Source organism: Artemia franciscana, chromosome 7 (assembly GCF_032884065.1).
Source record: "Artemia franciscana chromosome 7, ASM3288406v1, whole genome shotgun sequence".
NCBI classification, from domain to species: Eukaryota; Metazoa; Arthropoda; class Branchiopoda; order Anostraca; family Artemiidae; genus Artemia; species Artemia franciscana.
This window is the reverse complement of record NC_088869.1, coordinates 45,253,280-45,274,135: the sequence shown is the minus strand read 5'-3', so window position 1 is coordinate 45,274,135 and position 20,856 is coordinate 45,253,280. Positions and strand designations below refer to the sequence as shown.

At 34.9% G+C, this 20,856-nt stretch overlaps 1 protein-coding gene across 1 annotated transcript; it reads left to right on the top strand.

Annotated features, from left to right (window-relative positions):
• The first annotated feature begins 609 nt into the window (after positions 1–609).
• Positions 610–20,473, top strand: LOC136029358 (ecdysteroid-regulated 16 kDa protein-like). Its single transcript, XM_065707669.1, has 4 exons — positions 610–765; positions 9,728–9,856; positions 13,147–13,313; positions 20,263–20,473. Exons 1-4 carry the CDS (start codon positions 678–680, stop codon positions 20,338–20,340), a joined length of 462 nt encoding a protein of 153 aa, XP_065563741.1. The 5' UTR covers positions 610–677; the 3' UTR covers positions 20,341–20,473.
• The last annotated feature ends 383 nt before the right edge of the window (positions 20,474–20,856 follow it).

Genomic DNA, 20,856 nt, shown 5'->3' with positions numbered 1-20,856 from the left:
AGCTACCAACCACTTTACAAGTATGGTGCATATACTTTAACAGCAATAAACAACTTTCAATTTCCCTTCTAAAGAACATCTGGAATTATCCAGGGGGAATACATGTGGGATTTATCCGGGGGAAATTTCCGCGGGGGAGGGTAATTTTCTGGCGGAAAAGCAAGGGGATTTTTCCTGGGGGAATTTTCCGCGGAGAATACGCCTAAATCCATCTCCCATTACGCGTTCTTTAATTCTTTTTACTTCATTTTGGAACGGCTTGTCTCTAAAGTTGTTCACACAGTTCTTCTCGGTATTTCTCTGTAAAGTTTTTTTCCTGGCTGCACACTACGTTCCTGGCCTAGCCCATTCTCTTACAACATTTCTCTCTTCTTTAATGTCATGATTTGAAGGTCATGAATTTATAATCTGAGAAATACTATCTGTTGCCTAAACTTTCCAACCGACAGGAAATTCAATTCTCCAAATGGAAAACCGGTGACGGTTTAAACAATTTATGTAGAATTTATTATTATGCTGGGGAGAACATTTTGTTCCAGAAACAGACATTTTACGTCATCCCTTGCAACTTAAACAAGATTAATATGCCCCAAGCCATAGGTTTCTGAGCCATTTTATTCTAAGAGACATTATAACAGTTGCATCTGCGTCGTAGTGGAAGGTATAATTATTGAAATATGTTAAAGGCACTAGTTCTCTTCTTGATATATACTGTCGCTTACTGCGAGGTAACCAAGCTATACAAGCCTTGTGGAAAATCCAAGTGTAAGTTTTTGAAAACACCATATTGTTTCAGAAGGGGAAAAGTTTTTCCAAGATAGTTAAATAGTGAAAAGTTTGCACTTCAGGAGTGAACATAATATGTTGTTATGTTACATTACTTCTTTTTTTTGTTGTGTTGTCGTTTTTTCTTCCTTTTTTTTTTTAATTCTCAGTGGATAATAACAGACCTTTTTTGTATATCTATGTATGCAGGAGGGTCAAAGAATTCATATTGAACGGAATCAGAAAAACAAATAAAATTTCTACCCGAAGTGTTCTATGGGCCAAAATTGTTTTAGAAAAGATGAGTCAAAAATTGTGGAAATATTTCATTGTCATCCTGTTATAACATACATTTTCTTTGTTTCTACGTAATTTGGATAGCTTTGGATCTTATTTTGACCTTCACCATAGCATCACCCAAGTAGAATATATTGTTGACCGCCACTCTCCTTCCATTAAAATGTGATATTTCATATTGTGTTGCAGAACACCTAAGTAGACCTTTTATATGATTAAATAAAAAAAACGAGTTTTTTTAACTGAAAGTAAGGAGCGACATTAAAACTTAAAACGCACAGAAATTACTTCGTATATGAAAGAGGCTGCTTCCTCATCAACGCCCCGCTCTTTACGCTAAAGTTTGACTCTTTCTCTCAATTCTTCTTTTTAAAACAGTAAAAAACTTTAGCGTAAAGAGCGGGGCGTTGATGAGGAAGCAGCCTCTTTCATATACGAAGTAATTTCTGTGCGTTTTCAGTTTTAATGTCGCTCCTTACTTTCAGTTAAAAAAACTCGTTTTTTTTATTTAATTTCTGTACGTTTTTGAATCAATGCATGTTTTGATTTTGGCTCTCCACAGAGGAATAATCAAAACGAAATTTGCATATTTTGGGGGGGGGGGGCTAAATGGCTTTCTCATAATTTTGATCGAATGATTTTGAGAAAAAAAGAGCGGGGGCGAAGCCTAGTTGCCCTCCGATTTTTTTGGTTAATTAAAAAGGCAACTAGAACTTTTAATTTTTTACGAATCTTTTTATTGTTAAAAGATTTACGTAACTTATAAATTAGCTTACGTAAAGAACTTTTATATTCTCATGTTTTTATTACATATATGAGGGGATTCGCCCCATCGTCAGTACCTCGCTCTTTACACTAAAGCTTAAATTTTATCCCAATTCATTAAGAATGACCCCTGAATCACAAAAGCCGTAGAATAAATAGTTGAAATTACTAAAAATACTTTAGTGTAAAGAGCTAGGTATCATAAGGAGGTGAGCCCCTTATATGGGTAATAATTTCTGTTTGTTTTAAGTTTTATTTTTGTTCCTTACTTCCAGCTGAAAAAGCTTTTTCACATTTATTTTTTAATTTTTTTTTAAATAATGCTAGTAAATCCTGATCTCCCTTCATGAAAGTTTTCTTCTCCCATGACAAATTCTCGATGGAAACTTCCCCCAGCATATCCCCCTCTTCTCAACCCCTCCCCCCAACCAAAAAAAATCCTCCTGAAAACGCCTGTATACTTCCCAATAACCAATACTATATGTAAGCACAGGTCAAAGTTTGTAACTTGTTGCCCCTCCCACGGGGACTGTGGGGGAGTAAGTCGTCCACAAAGACATACTTATAAGGTTTTTCGACTACGCTGAATAAAATGGCTATCTCAGAATTTTGATCCGTTGACTTTGGGAAAATAATTAGCGTGGGAGGGGGCCTAGGTGCCCTCCAATTTTTTTGGTCACTTAAAAAGGGCACTAGAACTTTTCATTTCCGTTAGAATGAGCCCTCTTGCAACATTCTAGGACAACTGGGTCGATACGATCACCCCTGGGAAAAAAAACAAAAACAAAAAAACAAATAAACAAAAAAACAAATAAACACGCATCCGTGATCTGCCTTCTGGCAAAAAATGCAAAATTCCACATTTTTGTAGATAGGAGCTCGAAACTTCTACAATAGGGTTCTCTGATACGCTGAATCTGATGGTGTGATTTTCGTTAAGATTCTATGACTTTTATGGGGTGTTTCCCCCTATTTTCTAAAATAACGCAAATTTTCTCAGGCTCCTAACTTTTGATGGGTAAGACTAAACTTGATGAAACTTATATATTTAAAACCAGCATTAAAATGCGATTCTTTTGATATAGCTATTGGTATCAAAATTCCATTTTTTAGAGTGTTGGTTACTATTGAGCCGGGTCGCTCCTTACTACAGTTCGTTACCACGAACTGTTTGACTGGACCTTTAGTGCATCCATTTTTATATTCTTTACGCATACAGATTCCATTTAATCCTTTCACAATTCTCTTTCCTGTACGAAGTTCTAGTTCAGTGTTGAAAGGAAATTCGATAATAACTTTTCGCCAATTACAAGTAGTTAATCAGTTTCATGTATATACCAGGTCCTTGTACAGGGTTGCCATCCCTACTGATTTATAACTATTTCTAGTGTTTTTCATATTTGCTATTGATTTTCTTCTAGCTATTGATTTTTGTTCTAAAACTAGTGATTTTTTCTTAAATCTAGCGATTTTTCACGACATACCGAGTATATTCATGAGTCAATCGAAGAAATATACATGAAGCTAATAAATAAAAAAAAAAAAACACAAAAGAGTGATTCATCATAGTTCCTAATATGTTCTAAATTAGCATTTACGTAAATATACTGCCTTTGAAGCTTCCGTTTTCACAACATATCAGATACTATCTATTTCACAACATTTTCTCAGGTCGAATTTTTGTCTCCATATACATGTTGTCTTTTTTTTCTCTCTATAACCTGTCACTTCAAAAATTATGTTTTCTTCTGTTAAAACCTTTGAAAGCGGAGTGGATAGTGGATAGGAATATTCCGTCTACATATGCAAGTAGAACAGATAGGAAGTCACTGAAAAATAAGAAGGTGGACATTAAATATAAATGAAAAAATCATTGGAAAAGAAAATAAAACTTAGTGCTTTTTATAAAAGGATTTGTAATATAACTATATATATATAGTTAACCCTATATAAGTAGGGTTATATACGCCACTATATAAAGTGGCGAAACCCTATATAGGTCAGTGTATTCTCCTGATGAGCCCTTGTGTTGGGTTGTTGCCTCTGAATTATTTGTCTTTATTATTTTTTCTATTGTTTGGTAAATGACGACTTATACTTATTGACGACATGACTGCCTGTCCATGGATTATTCTTTATGGTTGATTGTGTATGGCTATGCTGTTTGACCTATGTGATTGTATGGATGAGTAGGGTTAAGGCCTCATTCAAGTGCTGGTCTATATTAATCACTAATTTAGGAAAACAGTCTTCCTTTTCTCCTTCTGTCTCTCTCTTTTTTTTCTTTTTTTTCTTTTTTTTGTGTTTGTGCTGTTGCATTGGTGATTTCTCTTTTCATGATATATATATATATATATATATATATATATATATATATATATATATATATATATATATATATATATATATATATATATATATATATATATATATATATATATATATATATATATAATCGATTTTTGTTTGATGTTTGAAGTGTGCTGGGAGTAAGGGGGGGATCTACTTTGACTGAAAGAAACTAACGAAAAATGTCGGTTCTACAATGCTTCAATGGATGAACAACTTGATTGGTCGGGCTATATAATGAAAGTACCAACAATTCTCTTAAATCTTGAAAAATGTTTGCGGGTATCTTAATTCCTTTTTAAACAAGGAGTTCTCGCCCTTTCCAACGTTTTCAAAAATTGGTGCCCCTGCATAGGCTTGCAATTTGTTGTTGTCTATTTATTCATTGTTGGATTAAAGTTCGAGGGTTCGATGTGGGTCGGAGTAAAATGTAGAAATAAAGACTTGGAATTATGGATGCCTTGATTTGCTGCAGTAAATTGGCTTCGTTTTTTGGTGGGATACCAATATGTGACATGCTTTAGAGGCCGCCATTGGATATTCAATGCATTTTAACTAAGGGTGACCAAGATGCATCTTGACAAAGGGATAGTTGCAGTAAATTGGCTTGATTTTTTGTTGGAATGCCAATATGTGACATGCTTTAGAGGCTACCGTTGGATATTCAATACATTTTAACTAAGGGTGACCAAGATGCATCTTGACAAAGGGATAGTTATCCGAACGAAACCAAAGGATCCATGTAAGGCTTCTAGGTTTCCATGAGCAAAATACAATATCGACTATATGCCCCAGTTCCTATCATTTGAAGCCAAAGATAATTGCAAGGACCCAAAAGTCGCATGATAAAGTGCAGTGCCACTTATTTTGAAACCCAAGGGTCAAGCTATCGACCTTAAAAGCCAAGGAACGAGATTTTCTGCTACCCAAGAGGTCCGTGATCTGGTCATTACCCATAATCTTATCCATTGTTTCTTACACTTACCTAACGACTTGAAGCCTATCTTTTTCTTATCAGTCCCTGGACCAATAGCTTCCCATTGTTTCCAAGTCTTAAATTTTTTCTAATCGTAGACGGAACAAAAGTATCCTGAATATGTGGGGAACTACGAACCTTTTAAATTCTCCGCTCTTTACGCTAAGGTTTGTTGATGCTTAACTTCAAGTCTTTAGCGGTATAAAAAAAAAACATATACCCAGATGGTGATCGCAAAGCTTTTCTTTTGCCGATTGTCTTTAAAAACATGTGATATAAACATTCGTTAGTTTAAGTTCTGTGTTTTGTCTAAAACGTTGGATTTTGAGTCAAAACCTGCGCCTGCAACTTGCATCAGAAAGACAAAATCCTTGGATTCATTACTCTCAAATCCATCCATTCCTCTAATAAGAATTATGATAGTAATTCCATATATTCTTAATTTTTCCAGAAGGTTATCAGTTCTTATTATTAGATTAATGCCATTCAATAGTTTTCTCATTTGATCAGTACCTGATTCCTAGAATGCATAGAGTTTTTCATTTTCTATCTAAATTCACAAGCATGCTTTTTTATTATGATCATGGCTGCAACGATAGCTGCACAGCAGTTAAGAGCGTACCATAGCCTATTTAAACCAAAATTTTAAGAATATTTTTAGAAAAACAGTCTAGGGAGAAAAATTAGGGCTGGTATTTTCCCTCCTTGTCCCCCCCGCACACACACACAGGAAGTCCATACCCCACCGAAAATCCCCCATACATAAAGTACAGTCACAGAGAAAGCACAAAATGTGTGGCTCAAAATGTTGATTAGATTTCATAAGAGGTATCTGATAACCCCTCGTCCCCCATACTTCCTATTTTTAATTGTCAATATATTTTTGTATTGTCTAATTTATTTCCGCATAGCATTTTACAAAATCCTTATCATGACTTCTAACCCTCAGAGATACATCTTTTCTATTTTGACCCCCTCCCTTCATAAATCCCATTATTCTTATAAATTTGTATCATCTCTCTCTAGGCTTCTGAACAAGGGGGACTGATTTCTCCCCCCGCTCAACCGCTAGAGGTAATTTTACCAAGAAACTGACACAACTTTGTGCTAATGTATTGACCTCTTTTTGCCATTAAATAAAAAAAAACAAGTTTTTTTAAATGAAAGTAAGGAGCGACATCAAAACAAAACGAAAAAAAATTACTCCGTATATGAAAGGGGCTTTTCTTCCTCAACGCCTCCCTCTGTACGCTAAAGTTTGACTCTTTCTCTTAACTCTACTTTTTAAAAAAGGAAAAAACTTTAGCGTAAAGAGCGGGGCGTTGAGGAAGAAAAGCCCCTTTCATATACGGAGTAATTTCTGTTCATTTTAAGTTTTAATGTCGCTCCTTACTTTCATTTAAAAAAACTTGTTTTTTTTAATTTAATTTCTGGACGTTTTTTAATTCATGTATGTTTTGATCTTGGCTCTCCGCACATAAATAATTAAAACGAAATTTGCATATTAATTTTCTTTTTGGCTAAATGGCTTTCTCATAGTTTTAATCGGAAGATTTTGAGAAAAAAGGAGAGAGGGAGGAAGCCTAGCTGCCCTCTAATTTTTTAACTAGAAATATACGTAATTTACGAATTAACTTACGTAACGAAATTCTATATTCGTATGTTTTTATTGCGTACATGAGGGAGTTCACCCCTCGTCGATACCTCGCTCTTTACATTAAAGCTTAAGTTCTGTCCCAATTCCTTAAGAATGACCCTTGAATCACAAAGGCCGTAGAATAAATAGTTGAAATTACTAAAAATACTTTCGCGTAAAGAGCGAGGTACTACGAGGAGGTAAACCCCTCATATGCGCAATAATTTCTCCTCGTTTTAAGTTTTAATGCTGCTCCTCACTTTCAGTAGAAAAAACTTCTCATATTTATTTTTTCCTTGTTTTTTTTAAATAATGCAAAAAAAAAATCCTGCGCCCCCTTCATTTAAAGTCTCTTCCCCCATGAGAAGTTTTTCCATGGAAAGATCCTCCCGCGTAACCCCCCCCCCCCACCTCAAATCTCCCTCCCAAACCAAAAAAAAATCCCCCTGAAAACGTCCGTACACTTCCCAGTAACCATTACTATATGTAAACACAGGTCAAAGTTTGTAACTTGCAAACCCTCTCAGGGAGACTGCGGGGTAGTAAGTCGTCCCCAAAGACATAGTTATTAGGTTTTATGACCATGGTGAATAAAATGGCTATCTGAGAATTTTGATCCGGTGACTTTTGGGAAAACATGAGCGTAGGAGGGGGCCTAGGTGCCCTCCAATTTTTTTTTTGATCACTTAAAAAGGGCACTAGAACTTTTAATTTCCGTTATAATGAGCCTTCCCCAGAGACATTCTAGGATGACTGGGTCAATACGATCACCCCTGGGGAAAAAAAAAAACAAAAAAACAAATAAACACACATCCGTGGTTTGTTTTCTTGCAAAAAATGCAAAATTCCACATTTTTTTAGATAGGAGCTTGAAACTTCTACAATAAGGTTATCTGATACGCTGAATTTGATGGCGTGATTTTCGTTAAGATTATATGACTTTTAGGGGGTGTTTTCTCCTATTTTCTAAAATGAGGCAAACTTTCTCAGGCTCGTAACTTTTGATAGGTCAGACTAATCTTGATGAAAGTTATATATTTGAAATCAGCATTAAAATGCGATTTTTTATGTAGCTATTGGTATCAAAATTGCATTTTTTAGACTTTTGGTTACTATTGAGCCGGGTCGCTCCTTACTACAGTTCGTTACCACGAACTGTTTGATAAATCTTCGATTGCTCATTTCTTACAATTTTATTTTCCTTTTTTCTCATCTCTTTTTCGTAATTTCGCTTTTATTTTTTTCATTTTCGTCCAACGATGTTTTTTAGAAAGCCAACGTTTACCCCCCCCCCTCCTAGAAAAAAAACACCCACCCACCCCCACGGGTGGTTTGTCTCACTTTTGACTTATAAAAAGAAAATACTGCAACTCTCAATTTATGATATAATTAGCACACTCCAAAGCTTTTGCAACCATGATGTGGTCCTGCAGATGAGGAATTGTCCCCTTCCGATACGGAATACATACTGCTAATTTTGTGGTTTAATGTTTATCTTTACTTTCATAATAACAGTTTAGAGCAGAAAAATTCCCTGAAATCAAGGGGGATTAAATATTAATCTGACATCTCCCTCCCTCCCTCCCTTGCTAGCCGAAATATCTTTAATGTCTAAACAATTTTTACTGTCTTATGTGAATTTCTCATTGTTTGCATTTCCAAACTTTTGTATACAAGGGCTTTAAGCCTCTGCAATGGGGTTCAATGACTGTTTTCTAGTTAGGTAGAGAGGGACTTGCCTTAAAGGGTGGGGTTTAATGCACCCCTTCTAAAGTGCTAAGGTATAAAAGACATTTTGAAGTCCCCCCAAAAAAAATTCCAGGCTGTGGCCTTGGGATATTATATATCAATTTCTATGCTCTCATTTCTTCCTTAGAACCAATTCTGTATTTATCCAAGGGCTCAATGAGACTTCGGATGTTTTGAGGTTAAAATCATCTCTTTGAGGTATTTCACTCCATCCGTAACCACCCAATAAACAGAGAACCCCATTTTAGAGGTTTAAAAAGATTTCTAGTCCTTTTTTACAAGTTGAAATTTATTTGAAACCAACCAGCAACGGGATGTGTTTTCCAGGGGTCGTTTTTTGGGGAGGGGTATTTTCCGGGGGAGAAACACCTAGACCCATTGTCTTTTTTACTGTTGTGATAAATTTAGTCTCATCCCATGAATACCCCCTCTCCCAATGTCAAATTGTTAGCAACGGCTTCTTTCTGATGCCAAGACTTACAACTTACCGCAAAATATGTGTGGGTCAGTAGAGACTTCTGTTATAGTTAATGTTTGCTGGTAAACTAGAAGCCATGGCAACAGGTATTCTGCGTTGTTTGCTTGCGGATTCGTCGTTGGTTTTATTCAAAAAAGCTTCTACATGTTGGGATTAGAAATAAGTGCCGTTGCATTTGTATGAAGTGTCACAGGAATAAAAACACTTTGCTTCCCGACCATACGGGTTTTATGAACTGGCAGAGCACAGGTATACAATCTGATATTTTAGTCGAGGTATTTCGACTCACTCCAACTATGCACTCTTTCAAATGTATTATATATATCGCTGATGGTGACTCTAGCATCCATGCAGAGCTGTCTGAGAAGCGACTTGCTGAGCAGCAGACGAGAAGTGCCATAAACAAGCAAAGCTAAAAGACGTCTGTTTATATATATATATATATATATATATATATATATATATATATATATATATATATATATATATATATATATATATATATATAAATATATTATAGCTCAGCAGGCAGAATTTGACAAAGTATGTCTTCAATCCATACAAAAGAGCATCTATTGCCGTTTTCTTTTCGTTTTTATGTTTTCTGTCGGATCCTCGAACAGGCTTTCTCTGCTAGCCTCATTTTATTTTTTTTTCTTATTAAGAAACCCCTGTGATTTATGTGTACTTCTCAACCAGGTTCTAATTTCAGCATTTGGCACAGTGAAACTAAATGAAGTTCGAGTGAGTCCGTGTCCACAAGCAGAGAAGAGGAAGCCGTGCGTTTTAAAACGTGGACACAATGTTACCATTGAATTGGATTTCACGCCAAATATCAAAAGTAATGAATTTATAATAGCGATAAGGTAGTCATGGGAAAAATAACAAAATTTTAATCTCTGAAATGACAAAATTGTGTGTAGAAATAACCTATAGCAGAACTAGAGCTAATTCTTACTACTGCAAATGGCTACAGTCACCAACACAGAGGCTTACCACATTATTTGCATATCCTGTGGTGGGTACTGTGAGATATTGACCCAAACCCTTTTGAACGTAATATTTTGAAAGTTATGCTATTTATTTCATGGAATGATGTCCCATCTGGTGAATTCACATATGCTTTTCGGTAATTCTAGATGCATTTTAACATTATAGCTATTAATATCTTGGGATTAAAAGAAGAAAACATAAAAGTTGACTTGAGCAAAATGAGCAGTTGAACACTTCCTTTTTAGGTGTTTTGTACGGTAAAATATTAGTTGCCTGAATTATACAGATCATTTTCTTTTCGAATCTACCAGTCAATTTCAATCCCACTGAATATTTCCCACGGAACATCTCCATATGTAAGATCGAGTCGTAAAAGAGAAAATGAGACAAATAAAAAGAATCTCGTAGAGGAATTTTGGCAAATTTCCCTTGTCTAAAATTTCCTCTGGAAATTTTACCTCTGGAAAATTCCCTCCCCAAAGTAAATTCTCCCCATGGAAAATCCTTCTCTGCTGAAATTTACACCCTCCCCCCAAAAAAAATGTCTTTATACACCTCATTAACCAATTCTATACGTAAATAATTGGCAAACTTCATAACTTACAGCCCTTTCCCTGGGGGCTGTGGGGGATCATGTCATCCCCAGAGGCCATATGTTTTTCAGAGGGAGGTAAATCTAAAACTAACGTGTTACTCATTAATTATATAATATTAAAACTCATTTTTTCTATTGATCTAAGGTGCCACTAGGATTAAATGAATCCTCTCTTTTCTTTTATTTTGACAAGAAAAAGTATTTCTGGTTTAGCTTCATATTCTGCTAGAGGAAGTGAAATTGCTTATAGAAATTACTAGCCACAAATATTACAATAAGCAGCACAATGAAAAGTTAGACGAGGAGATGATGAAAAAAAGGTTCATGAAGAACTTAAAAAAAAGGACCATGAAGAGGTGAAATCCTATAATTTTCCAAAATGTGGTTTTTTGCAAATGGCTGTTTGCCCGTCACACCTATTTATCTCCAAAACGATGCGTATATTTTACGTCTCTTGACTAAACAATCGTCATTAAGTAACAAACATGGTGAACCGTCGCTATCTCTGATATATTCTGCACACCATAGTTAGGACAGTGTTTCGATTAACGAAATAGGGAGCCGTTGTGGCCATTCGGAAGATTTTTTGCTCATCATCAAAAGATGTCAGCGTAATTTTGCTGGTCACACTTTGGGTATGTTTCAGAACTCGGTTATTATTAATCATCGTTAATGCCTTAGTCCTATCAATATTCTGCTTAAAATGACAGAAACAACAAATTTATTCCCTAAAATACTTCTAATACTTGAATTGAGAGACTTAAGATGGCAGTCCGTCCTGCACTTATTGTAAAACAAAGTAATTACAATTTTGTATTATCCATTGTCTTGAAACAAAAATAATAGCAGACAGTCAATTATCATGCTTGATATTTGAGTTCCTGAGCATCGCCTTTGCTTCGTCACCTGGGCGCAATATGTTAATATCTCCTAGTCTTTGAACCAGTAGCCTCCTGGAAACAAATCTAGGGGGACAAAGGGAAAATATCTGGAAAAAATTTTAAGAGAATTTGCAATCATGTCAAGGGTATCGAAGACATGCTGGGAGATGGGACAAAGACTGGCTTAAGCTCGGCTAAAAAGGTGCAAACGGCAGGTCAAAGTGGCCATCAGATGTAGTTCCAAGGTCTCTTGTTGGTATATAGGCTAGTTCACTGTTTAGTTCCCGATAAAAGTAAGTAACTAAACAATTAATAATTGAAAAAATAAACTATTGAGTTGAGTGGCAGCTTTTAACGGTAGCTTTAAACGAAGATTGAATCACAGAATATCTTGTGATCTCTCAATACAGTTCGCAGAAGCTTAAGTTTTATTTGCAGAAGATACACTTTGTACATGTCATAAATCTAATCTAGTTTTTCTTAACAGTTTTTCAATTAATACACTTGCACTTAACTTTTATTTGCTGGTACAAAATAAAAATGAAAAAAAAAACAGAGTTTCAAGTGTGAAATAGCTTTCTGGACAGTATCCAAAAACCTCAAGACAAGGCTTAAACCTTAAAACTAGGAACTGTTTCTCTCGGAGGGCATTGAACAATATCAAACCCCTATAGTGAAAGATTTTATAAGTTTATATTTTAAGTAGAGTAACAGATTTTCAAAAGCTGTAGTTGCCTCCTATAATAGCTAGTGAATTGCCATAAAATAAATCAAATAGAATAATAAAAAAAACATTTTGTACGTTTTAAACGTAATTGAATGAAATAAAACCAGTTTTCTTTCGAATTGGAGTAAAGAGTGACATTAAAAAACAGCAAAATAGGGACCTATTGTCTCTAATTGGTACCCAATTGGTAGATACTCCCCCAGCCCTATTGCATGCTTAGTCCAGCTATATTCTTCAAAATTAAGTAAAGCTAAGGGATGAATTTCTCCTGTATATTGGACAAAAGAGCAACTCACTGAAAGTTTAAAAATGTAAACATGTAAATAAACTTTTCGTGGCTACAAAATATAACTACTATCTTCTCCCCGAGTAGCTGGTGTATCCATACAATACTTCACATAAATGAATGAAACCAGAAGTAAATCTAAGAAGTTTAATGTATTTTACAAATAGTTGTTTGCAATACCTATTCAACTTGAGTGAATATCATATATATTAGGAACAGATGTAACACGACATGATAGTCTGACCTCCTAAGCTCTGAGGCTTTTAAACAGTTTTCGATAGCCTTGCATTTGGGTCATAAGATTCCTTAATCAAATTAACCATTCGAGTCCTTAAATTTTTGGGCTAAACTTTTTGCTCTGCGGCCTAAAATGGGAGAAGTCGATACTTTATTTGGCTCGATCGCTTATTTTGCCTAAAAGAGACTCTACTCAAGTACATCTCCATCCAAATATTTACTATGTGATGCTTGACAACTAATCTGAAAGTATTTAAAGCACTGATTCAAAACTCTGTTAATAAGAACACAATAGTAGCGCTGAAGCTAAGCTTCCCCCCTCCCTCCTTCGAAATAAGTTCTACTTACGTGTCATTTTCCGTTTCCCAAGGAAAGGAAAAACAATGAAATCGTTTTTATTTTCTACTTATAGAGACCGTTCGTGAATTTAAAGCCAAGGCGGCCTGGGCCACAAAATTGGCAGACATTCCCTTGCCAAATATGAATTCAAATGGCTGTGCTTTTACTGATTGCCCACTTGAAAATGGTAAACCAGCAAGCTACAAGTTCAACTTACTTATTGCAAAGTCATATCCCACCGTAAGTCTTTTTTTTTCAAAAGTGTTAATCGCTATTTGGAACTGGCTGCCAAATTTTTCACTTTCTTACTACGTGCCAATTTTTTTTTTTTTTTTTTTTTTTTTTTTTTTTTTTTTTTTTTTTGAATGCCATGGTATAAGAATGTTCAAAGTTTGTATGGCGGCTTATCAGCAGGGAGGTTTACAGTGCTAAAAGCTTGGTTTTCAAATTTGCTGAGACAAACTTTATCACAGGCGTTTATTCTGGCAAGTGGCGGTGCTATTGTGGCAAAATATATTTAATTCAGAAATGGATACAGTCAAAGAACTAAACGTTTATTTATTTTAAGCTTAAAAATTTTTGTGTGAGGAATTTCGGCTCCTTCTCCCTTTGAAATTGAAAACACATAAATGTGATCTACGGGAAAAGCGACTTTGTGTCGTTTTTTTTCCAGGATATGCGGCTAAAATATATTTTCTTGTTAGTATGTAACGTTTTTGATGAAAAACTAAAAAAAGTGCTCATGAAGGAAGTCTTAGGGCTAAACATAGCAACATCCACTCTTCAGTATGTCCTGGGAAAACTTCTTTTTTGCTACGGAAACATACTAAAAACATGAATATAGGTTAAATAAAAGAGCTTATTATTATTTATCAAGTAAATGAGAGAACAGTCCCATTTAGAAATTAAATGTGTTTCATAAGGACTATTCAAGCACAGGTATGCATAAATATGATTGATCTGTCTCATCGACTTGTTGGTTGGAGATGAACCCTTTTCCCCCACCAATATGCTCCTACCTTTTTATATCTTTTTATGTCTTCTTAGGTCTTATCTTTTTATTGGAGAACTATTATCAATGAGGCATTAGATAAGGGTTTCAAAGTAGATGCAGTATTTTTAGATCTGATAAAAGCTTTTGACATGATGGACCGTGGACTTCTTCTTAAAAAGTGTGAGGTGTATGGTCTGAGGGGAAAATCGTCAAATTTTTAAAGCAGTTTTTTAAGTAATCGTTATCAGTATGTTCAACTAAATGATTCTTCTTCAGGAGAAAAATTAGTTGAAATAGGTGTTCTGCAAGGATCAGTTCTTGGTCCTATATTATTCTTGATATTTACGAATGATTTACAAAATTCTCTAAACAATTTTTGCTAAAGAATAAATTAACCAAAGGTTAACCCAACTAATAAAACAGTTTTGCTTTTTGTTGATGACACAACATCAATTACCACAGCTAAGACAGCGCAGCTGCTTGAGAAGTCAATGAGGGAATCAGTTGATAAAATTGCAACCTGGCTGAGGGTAAATAAACTAAGGATAAGTATAAGCAAGTGTGATCTTGTCATTTTCTCACGATCGCCGGATTTTACCCATGGATGAAGGAATTAAATACGTTTAATAGAGTTGTAAAAATGGACTGTTTCTTTTAAATACCTTGGGATTGTAACTGATGAAACTTTATCTTTTAAGCAACATGTAACTTTAACTAGGAAAACTCTGGCGAGAAATCTAGGTATAGTTAAGATATTCAAACATTTTGTTCCTAAATATGTCCTCTGCCATCTTTGTTTTTCTCTACACCCGTAAATACTTTATTGTTCAAGTATTTGGCTCTCCACTTTTCCATTTATCCTTAAACCTATAAGATTTCTACAAAATCACGCAGTTAGGCTTTTAGCAACGATTCCTCCTCGTCAGTCTGTTCGGGAATTTTATCCACCCTTGAAAATTTTGTCAGCTGCGAGCCTCCGTGAATTTTATGTATTGTGGTTTATTTTTAGATTGCCGCAGGCTATTCAACCATACTGTTTTAGTGATTTTATATGCGTTAGGTCTTTTTTTCATTCACACAATACAAGGGGTAATATTTATTTAAGTGTACCTAGAGGCTTTTTCCGTTCACGTTTTTCTGTTTTATATAGAGGTACACAGAAATTCAATAGTTTGACGAGTAATATAAGGAGTATTGGACACCCGTTATATTTGGAAAGACCAGTAAGGAACTGCTTTTTGTAGATTATGAGTTTTGATTTATTAATTTGTTTTATTTATTGTAGCGGCTATGATGATATGTAGTTCCCAGAGGAAAAGTAAAGTAATGATGTTGTTTTTTTTTTCCATACCTATAGTTGAGTGTGGTAGTATTAGTGGTGTCGGTGGCATAGTGCTCTTTTATTTTAAGTATTTTTTTTTTCTATCTCCCCCTCGGACAAGCTTTGCTTTTTACGGGAGGTAGTAACCATTTTTTATTTATGATCTGTTTAGTAAATAGATTCTTCTCTCCTCTCTCTCTCTCTCTCTCTCTCTCTCTCCTCTCTCTCTCTCTCTCTCTATCTATCTCTATCTCTCTCTCTTTCTCTCTCTCTCTCTCCTCTCTCTCTCTCTCTCCTCTCTCTCTCTCTCTCCTCTCCTCTCTCTCTCTCTCTCTCTCTCTTTTTTCTTATAACACGCGCTTGGGTAAAGTAAACCGGTGAACTTATGTCCCCAATGAATCAATAGCTATGACATTTTTTTTTAGAGGGAATTGAATGAAACCGGTTTATTATTTTACAGGAATCCTACATTGAGTAAATGTAATGCGAAACTTTAAACGCATTGCGAATCAAATTTTAATGAAGCAAAAAACGGCAAGTCTTCTACCCCTTTTTTCTTATAAAATGTGTTCAGGTAAAGTAAACCGGTGAATTTATATCCCCAATGAGTCAATTGCTATGACATTTTGTTAGAGGGAATTGAATGAAACCGGTTCACATTTTTATAGGAATCCTACATAGACTGAATATAAAGGGGGAATTTAAACGCATTTTATAATCCGAACCAAATTTTGTTGAATCAGAAAGCGACAAGTCTACTTCCCCTTTTTTTATAACATGCACTTGGGTAAAGTGAACTGGTGACCATATCTCCCCGATGAGTCAACTTCTATGACATTTTTTTAGAAGGAACTTATGGTCATCCATGTCCCCACCTCCTAAGGCTCTTCACTACCCCTCCCCTAAATCACCCCCACCTCTTTCACTTAATTTTTTTTGCTTTAAATTTTTTTGACTTCGATGTTTTTGATTTTTTTACTTTTTTTCCGTGCCTTAGAATGACATGTGATCTTCGATGAACATAGTATTTTAGGATTTGTTTTATGTGGCTGATCCCTTAGTGCTCTACTGCTGGTCATCGAAAGTACCTGCTTTATTGTAAGTTTTCAATCGATGTTATTTGTACATTGGAAATATTACCACTTACATCATAAATTTAATAGTGAAGACGAAAAATTCTAAGAAAGTGTTTGCACAAGATACAATTATTGTTACGTTGAATGCTGGCAAAGACAAATATTTGAACTTATAAACAAATATTCGTGATAACACTATTGGAAATGTATGCTTGCTTTTTCATGACTGCGAGCTATTAGAATCATTTGGAGAACCGAAACGATTCAATTTTTTGATCGTGGATATGCGAGAGTGAAATTTCCAGACATCTTAGTGCTTAAAGAGAATGCAGCCATAAAACTATTAGTTGATGACAAAGGCCCGCTTCTTGCTACGGCTGGTAGTAACACTTACCCATTGATAGATCCTATTGCATCTTTCTGGTGTTAGCATTCAAACAAAAGCAAAGGGGAAAAGAAAGGTCCACTCTTGCACAAATATTATAAGCCATATCTTGTCTACGTTCTAGAGCTGTTACCTCTGTAAACATAATGTGGTAAAATACTGTGAAATTGCAGGCAAAATAAAACGGGTGTTGGCAAATAATATCACCAAGGAACATAAAGACAAATTGATGAAAAATAAAGCGCATGTGAACATTATTAGTATCACTGATCATATACCAATCAAAATGTCCGAAATTGTTCAATGATATTTATAATGTGGAATATTCTATGTAACATTCTTTCAATAAAAATATTCCTTTGGATTTCGGTGTTATTTTAGGTTTTTTATCAGGTTCATGCTAGAATTGCACATGGTATGGTAATAATGAGGTTGACGTAGACAATTTCAAATGATGTCTACGTAAATTTTTCAGGCTATTGGGAAATGGTTATGTCAAGAGCATATTGTGAAAGGGGGACACAGAAAAATAGATTGTTAAATTGGAAAAAAAAAATAGAGAAAAATTGCAGACTTAAATCAAGGATTTGTCTTGCAATTAGTTTTGTTTTAAGGAAATGTTTGATGTTAAATGCTAAAATCAAGCTTTAATCAAGGTATGTACCCTGAGAAACCTTTATTGGTTATAAAAATTGAAGGTTTTTTTTTAACAGATTCATATTACAATTTGACATCATATGTTGGTAATGAGGTTGACATAGACAATTTGAAATGATTTTTGCGTAAAAGTGGCAGGTTATTAGCATCTGGTTCTGTCAAGTTATTTTATTTTTGGAAGGGTGCCATATGACAATAGGTTGCGATACTAATAAAAATTCCAGCCAAGCATTTCCAAATCTTGTGTGATATACCAAAATCTTCTCTGAAATTATCAAAAATCTTGCAATACACTATCAAAACCTCACTTGACATAAAGAGAATTATAGATTGCATTATCAAAACCTTACATGGGTTTATCAGGATCAGCACACAAACACACAAAGACCGACACAGATACAAGCTGAAGCCAATTAGACAAAAAGGTACAGAGAGAGAGAGACAGAAAAGCAAACAGTCACTCAGACACACGGGCATAGATAGAGAGAAAGAGATAGAGAGAGAGAGAGAGAGAGAGAGAGAGAGAGAGAGAGAGAGAAAGAGAGAGAGAGACAAAACACATACAAACACAGAGTTGGACACAAAAACAGACATATAGACAAGCAAACACCCACTCGGACACAAAGGCACATAGACAGAGAGAAATAAAAACACATCAAACGCACTGAGTCAGACACAAAAACTCACAAAATAGACATATAGACAAGAACAGCCACTCAGACACATAGCCACAGATAGAGAGAGAGAGAGAAAAAAAGAGAGAGAGACAAAACACATACAAACACAGAGTTGGACACAAAAACAGACATATAGACATGCAAACACTCACTCGGACACAAAGGCACATAGACAGAGAGAAATAAAAACACATCAAACGCACTGAGTCAGACACAAAAACTCACAAAAATAGACTTATAGACAAGTAAACAGCCACTCAGACACACAGGCACAGAGAGAGAGAGAGAGAGAGAGAGAGAGAGAGAGAGAGAGAGAGAGAGAGAAGCAAACATACGCTCAACCACACAGGCTAAGAGAGAGAAATAGACACACAAACATAAAAAGGAAACATGAGCCTGAGGTAGGTTACATTAATTTAACTAATTTTAAGTTTAGCTGCTTTAGGTTAGGTTAGCGTGTTTGGCCACGCTAACTAATAATGTTCATATGCACTTTCATCGATTCGTGAATTTGCAGTGAACCATTAATGTTCACTGCTTTTCATTGATTTGTATTTATACTCCTTTGTGATATTATCCGCCAACACCCTTTTATTTTCCCTACGATTTCACTGTTTATTACGTCATTATTTTACCACTGGTAACAGTTCTGGCACGTAGACAAGATAAGGCTTGTAATATTAATGTAGCTGTAGGCCTTTCTTTTTCCCTTTGCCTTTGTTTGAATGCTAATACCAGAAAGGTGGTAATAGGGTTTATCAACACTTAATTTGTTGCCACCAGAATCAGCAAGAAGCTGGCCTTCATCATCATCTTATAGTCTTACGTTTGCATTTTCTTTGAGCAGTAACATATCTGGAAATGTTACTCTCGCATATCCACTATCATAAGAGTTGAATCTTTTCGGCCCTCTGAAGTATTCTAATATATCACAGCCATGACAACGTACTCATACATTTCCAATAGTGTTACAACGAGTAACACTTTATCACACAAAATGATAGCTTTATCATGTACACAGACTTTCTGGAATTAATCATCTTCACTTTTTTAATATTATATAAGTGTTTATCCTTCCAATGTACAAATAACACCGATTGAATACAAAGAAAATACTAGGTGCTGTCGATGACCAGCCATAGAGTACCACGGAGGTAGCCGCGAAAAAATAAATACAAAAAAACGTATTCTCCTAAGATTACATGTCGTTGTAAGACACGGAAAAAAATAAGAAAAATAAAATTAAACAATATTAATGAATGTTTAAAAGTCCCCCCAAGAAATTCGAGGTTAAAAGAATTAACTTCAAGAAAGGGGGGGCAAAAGTTGGAGAAGGTGCATTTGGTGGTCCTTGGAGGTGGGAACATAGATGAGACCATAAGTTCCTTCTTAAAAAAATGCCATAGAAATTGATTCACTGGGGACATAAATTCGCTGGTTTACTTTATACAAGCGCTTGTTATAGGAACAAAGGGGTAGCAGACTTGTCGCTTTTTCATTCATTAAAAGTCCGTATTATAAAATACGTTTAAAGTCCCGCTTTATATTCACTCAATGTAGAATTTCTATAAGAAAAAGTACTAACGAACAACAGTTATTCTTTAGTATCCGTAAATGGCAGTTCATACATGTTTGGATTTTGTGCAAATCGGTGATATTGGCTAATAAATCACTTTATTGTTGCTAGGTATTTGATTTTAATTCTTTTAATTTTATGGTTTTTATTGAATTTCATTGTATTTTTTGGCGTTTTTTTCATTGATTTTGTTGTACTTTCCGCGTTTGTTTTTTGGGTTTGGTCTTTTCCTTGATAATATTATTTTGTTCGCGCTGAAGAAGAGAGGCGGTTGTTCTCTCAAAATATTCACTTTCTGTGTTTTCTTCAGTATTTCCGTTTGGCCTTTAAAACCCCATTTTTAATTGTTTTCTTTTTTTATGGTATGGTAGGGCAACGTGGTTTAAGAAATTTTGTTTGAATAAAGGCAGTGGAATATTTTACAATAGAATTAATTTCATTTTTAGCTTTTATTTGTAGTTGATACTAAAAACATTTTTAAATGCTTAAATCTTTTTTTTCAGAGGAAGTATGACGCAAAATGGAGATTTAATGGAAATGGCTTTAACTTATGCATGATCTTTCCAATTGTTATCCAGTAAGCCAAGTTGATTGAGGTGTGTAATAAAAGAGTGAATCAAGCAAAATTTACATTGGAGACTTCAAGTTGAAATTTTTCAATTGCTTTTAATTTTCTTGATCTAAATGAAAAATAAAATTTGAGAAAGATGAGAAGCAGAGACTATAACTAGACCGTTATTTCTGGACGAGAAAACGATTGAGATATTGACAAAGAAAGGAGATAAAGGTGAGAGAGAGATAAAGGGTATGAGGGAGAGTTAGAGGGAAATGGGAGAATGGCTTTAGTGCGATTGCACTCTCAAAAGGTTAGACATTAAACATTAACACAAAGTATTATATTTTGAAAATGACACCAGAATGAGCAGAGCTAGCTAACAGAGAGTTTTCAAGAAGCTTAAGATAAATCTTTGATAAAACAAAAGAAATACGAGAATTGTCTTATTCCCCATACTGTCGAAAACCGTGTTTTATTTTGCGTATATATTGAGTTTTTAAGGTGAAGGTTTGATATTTAAGGTTTCCTCCACTATTGTGAG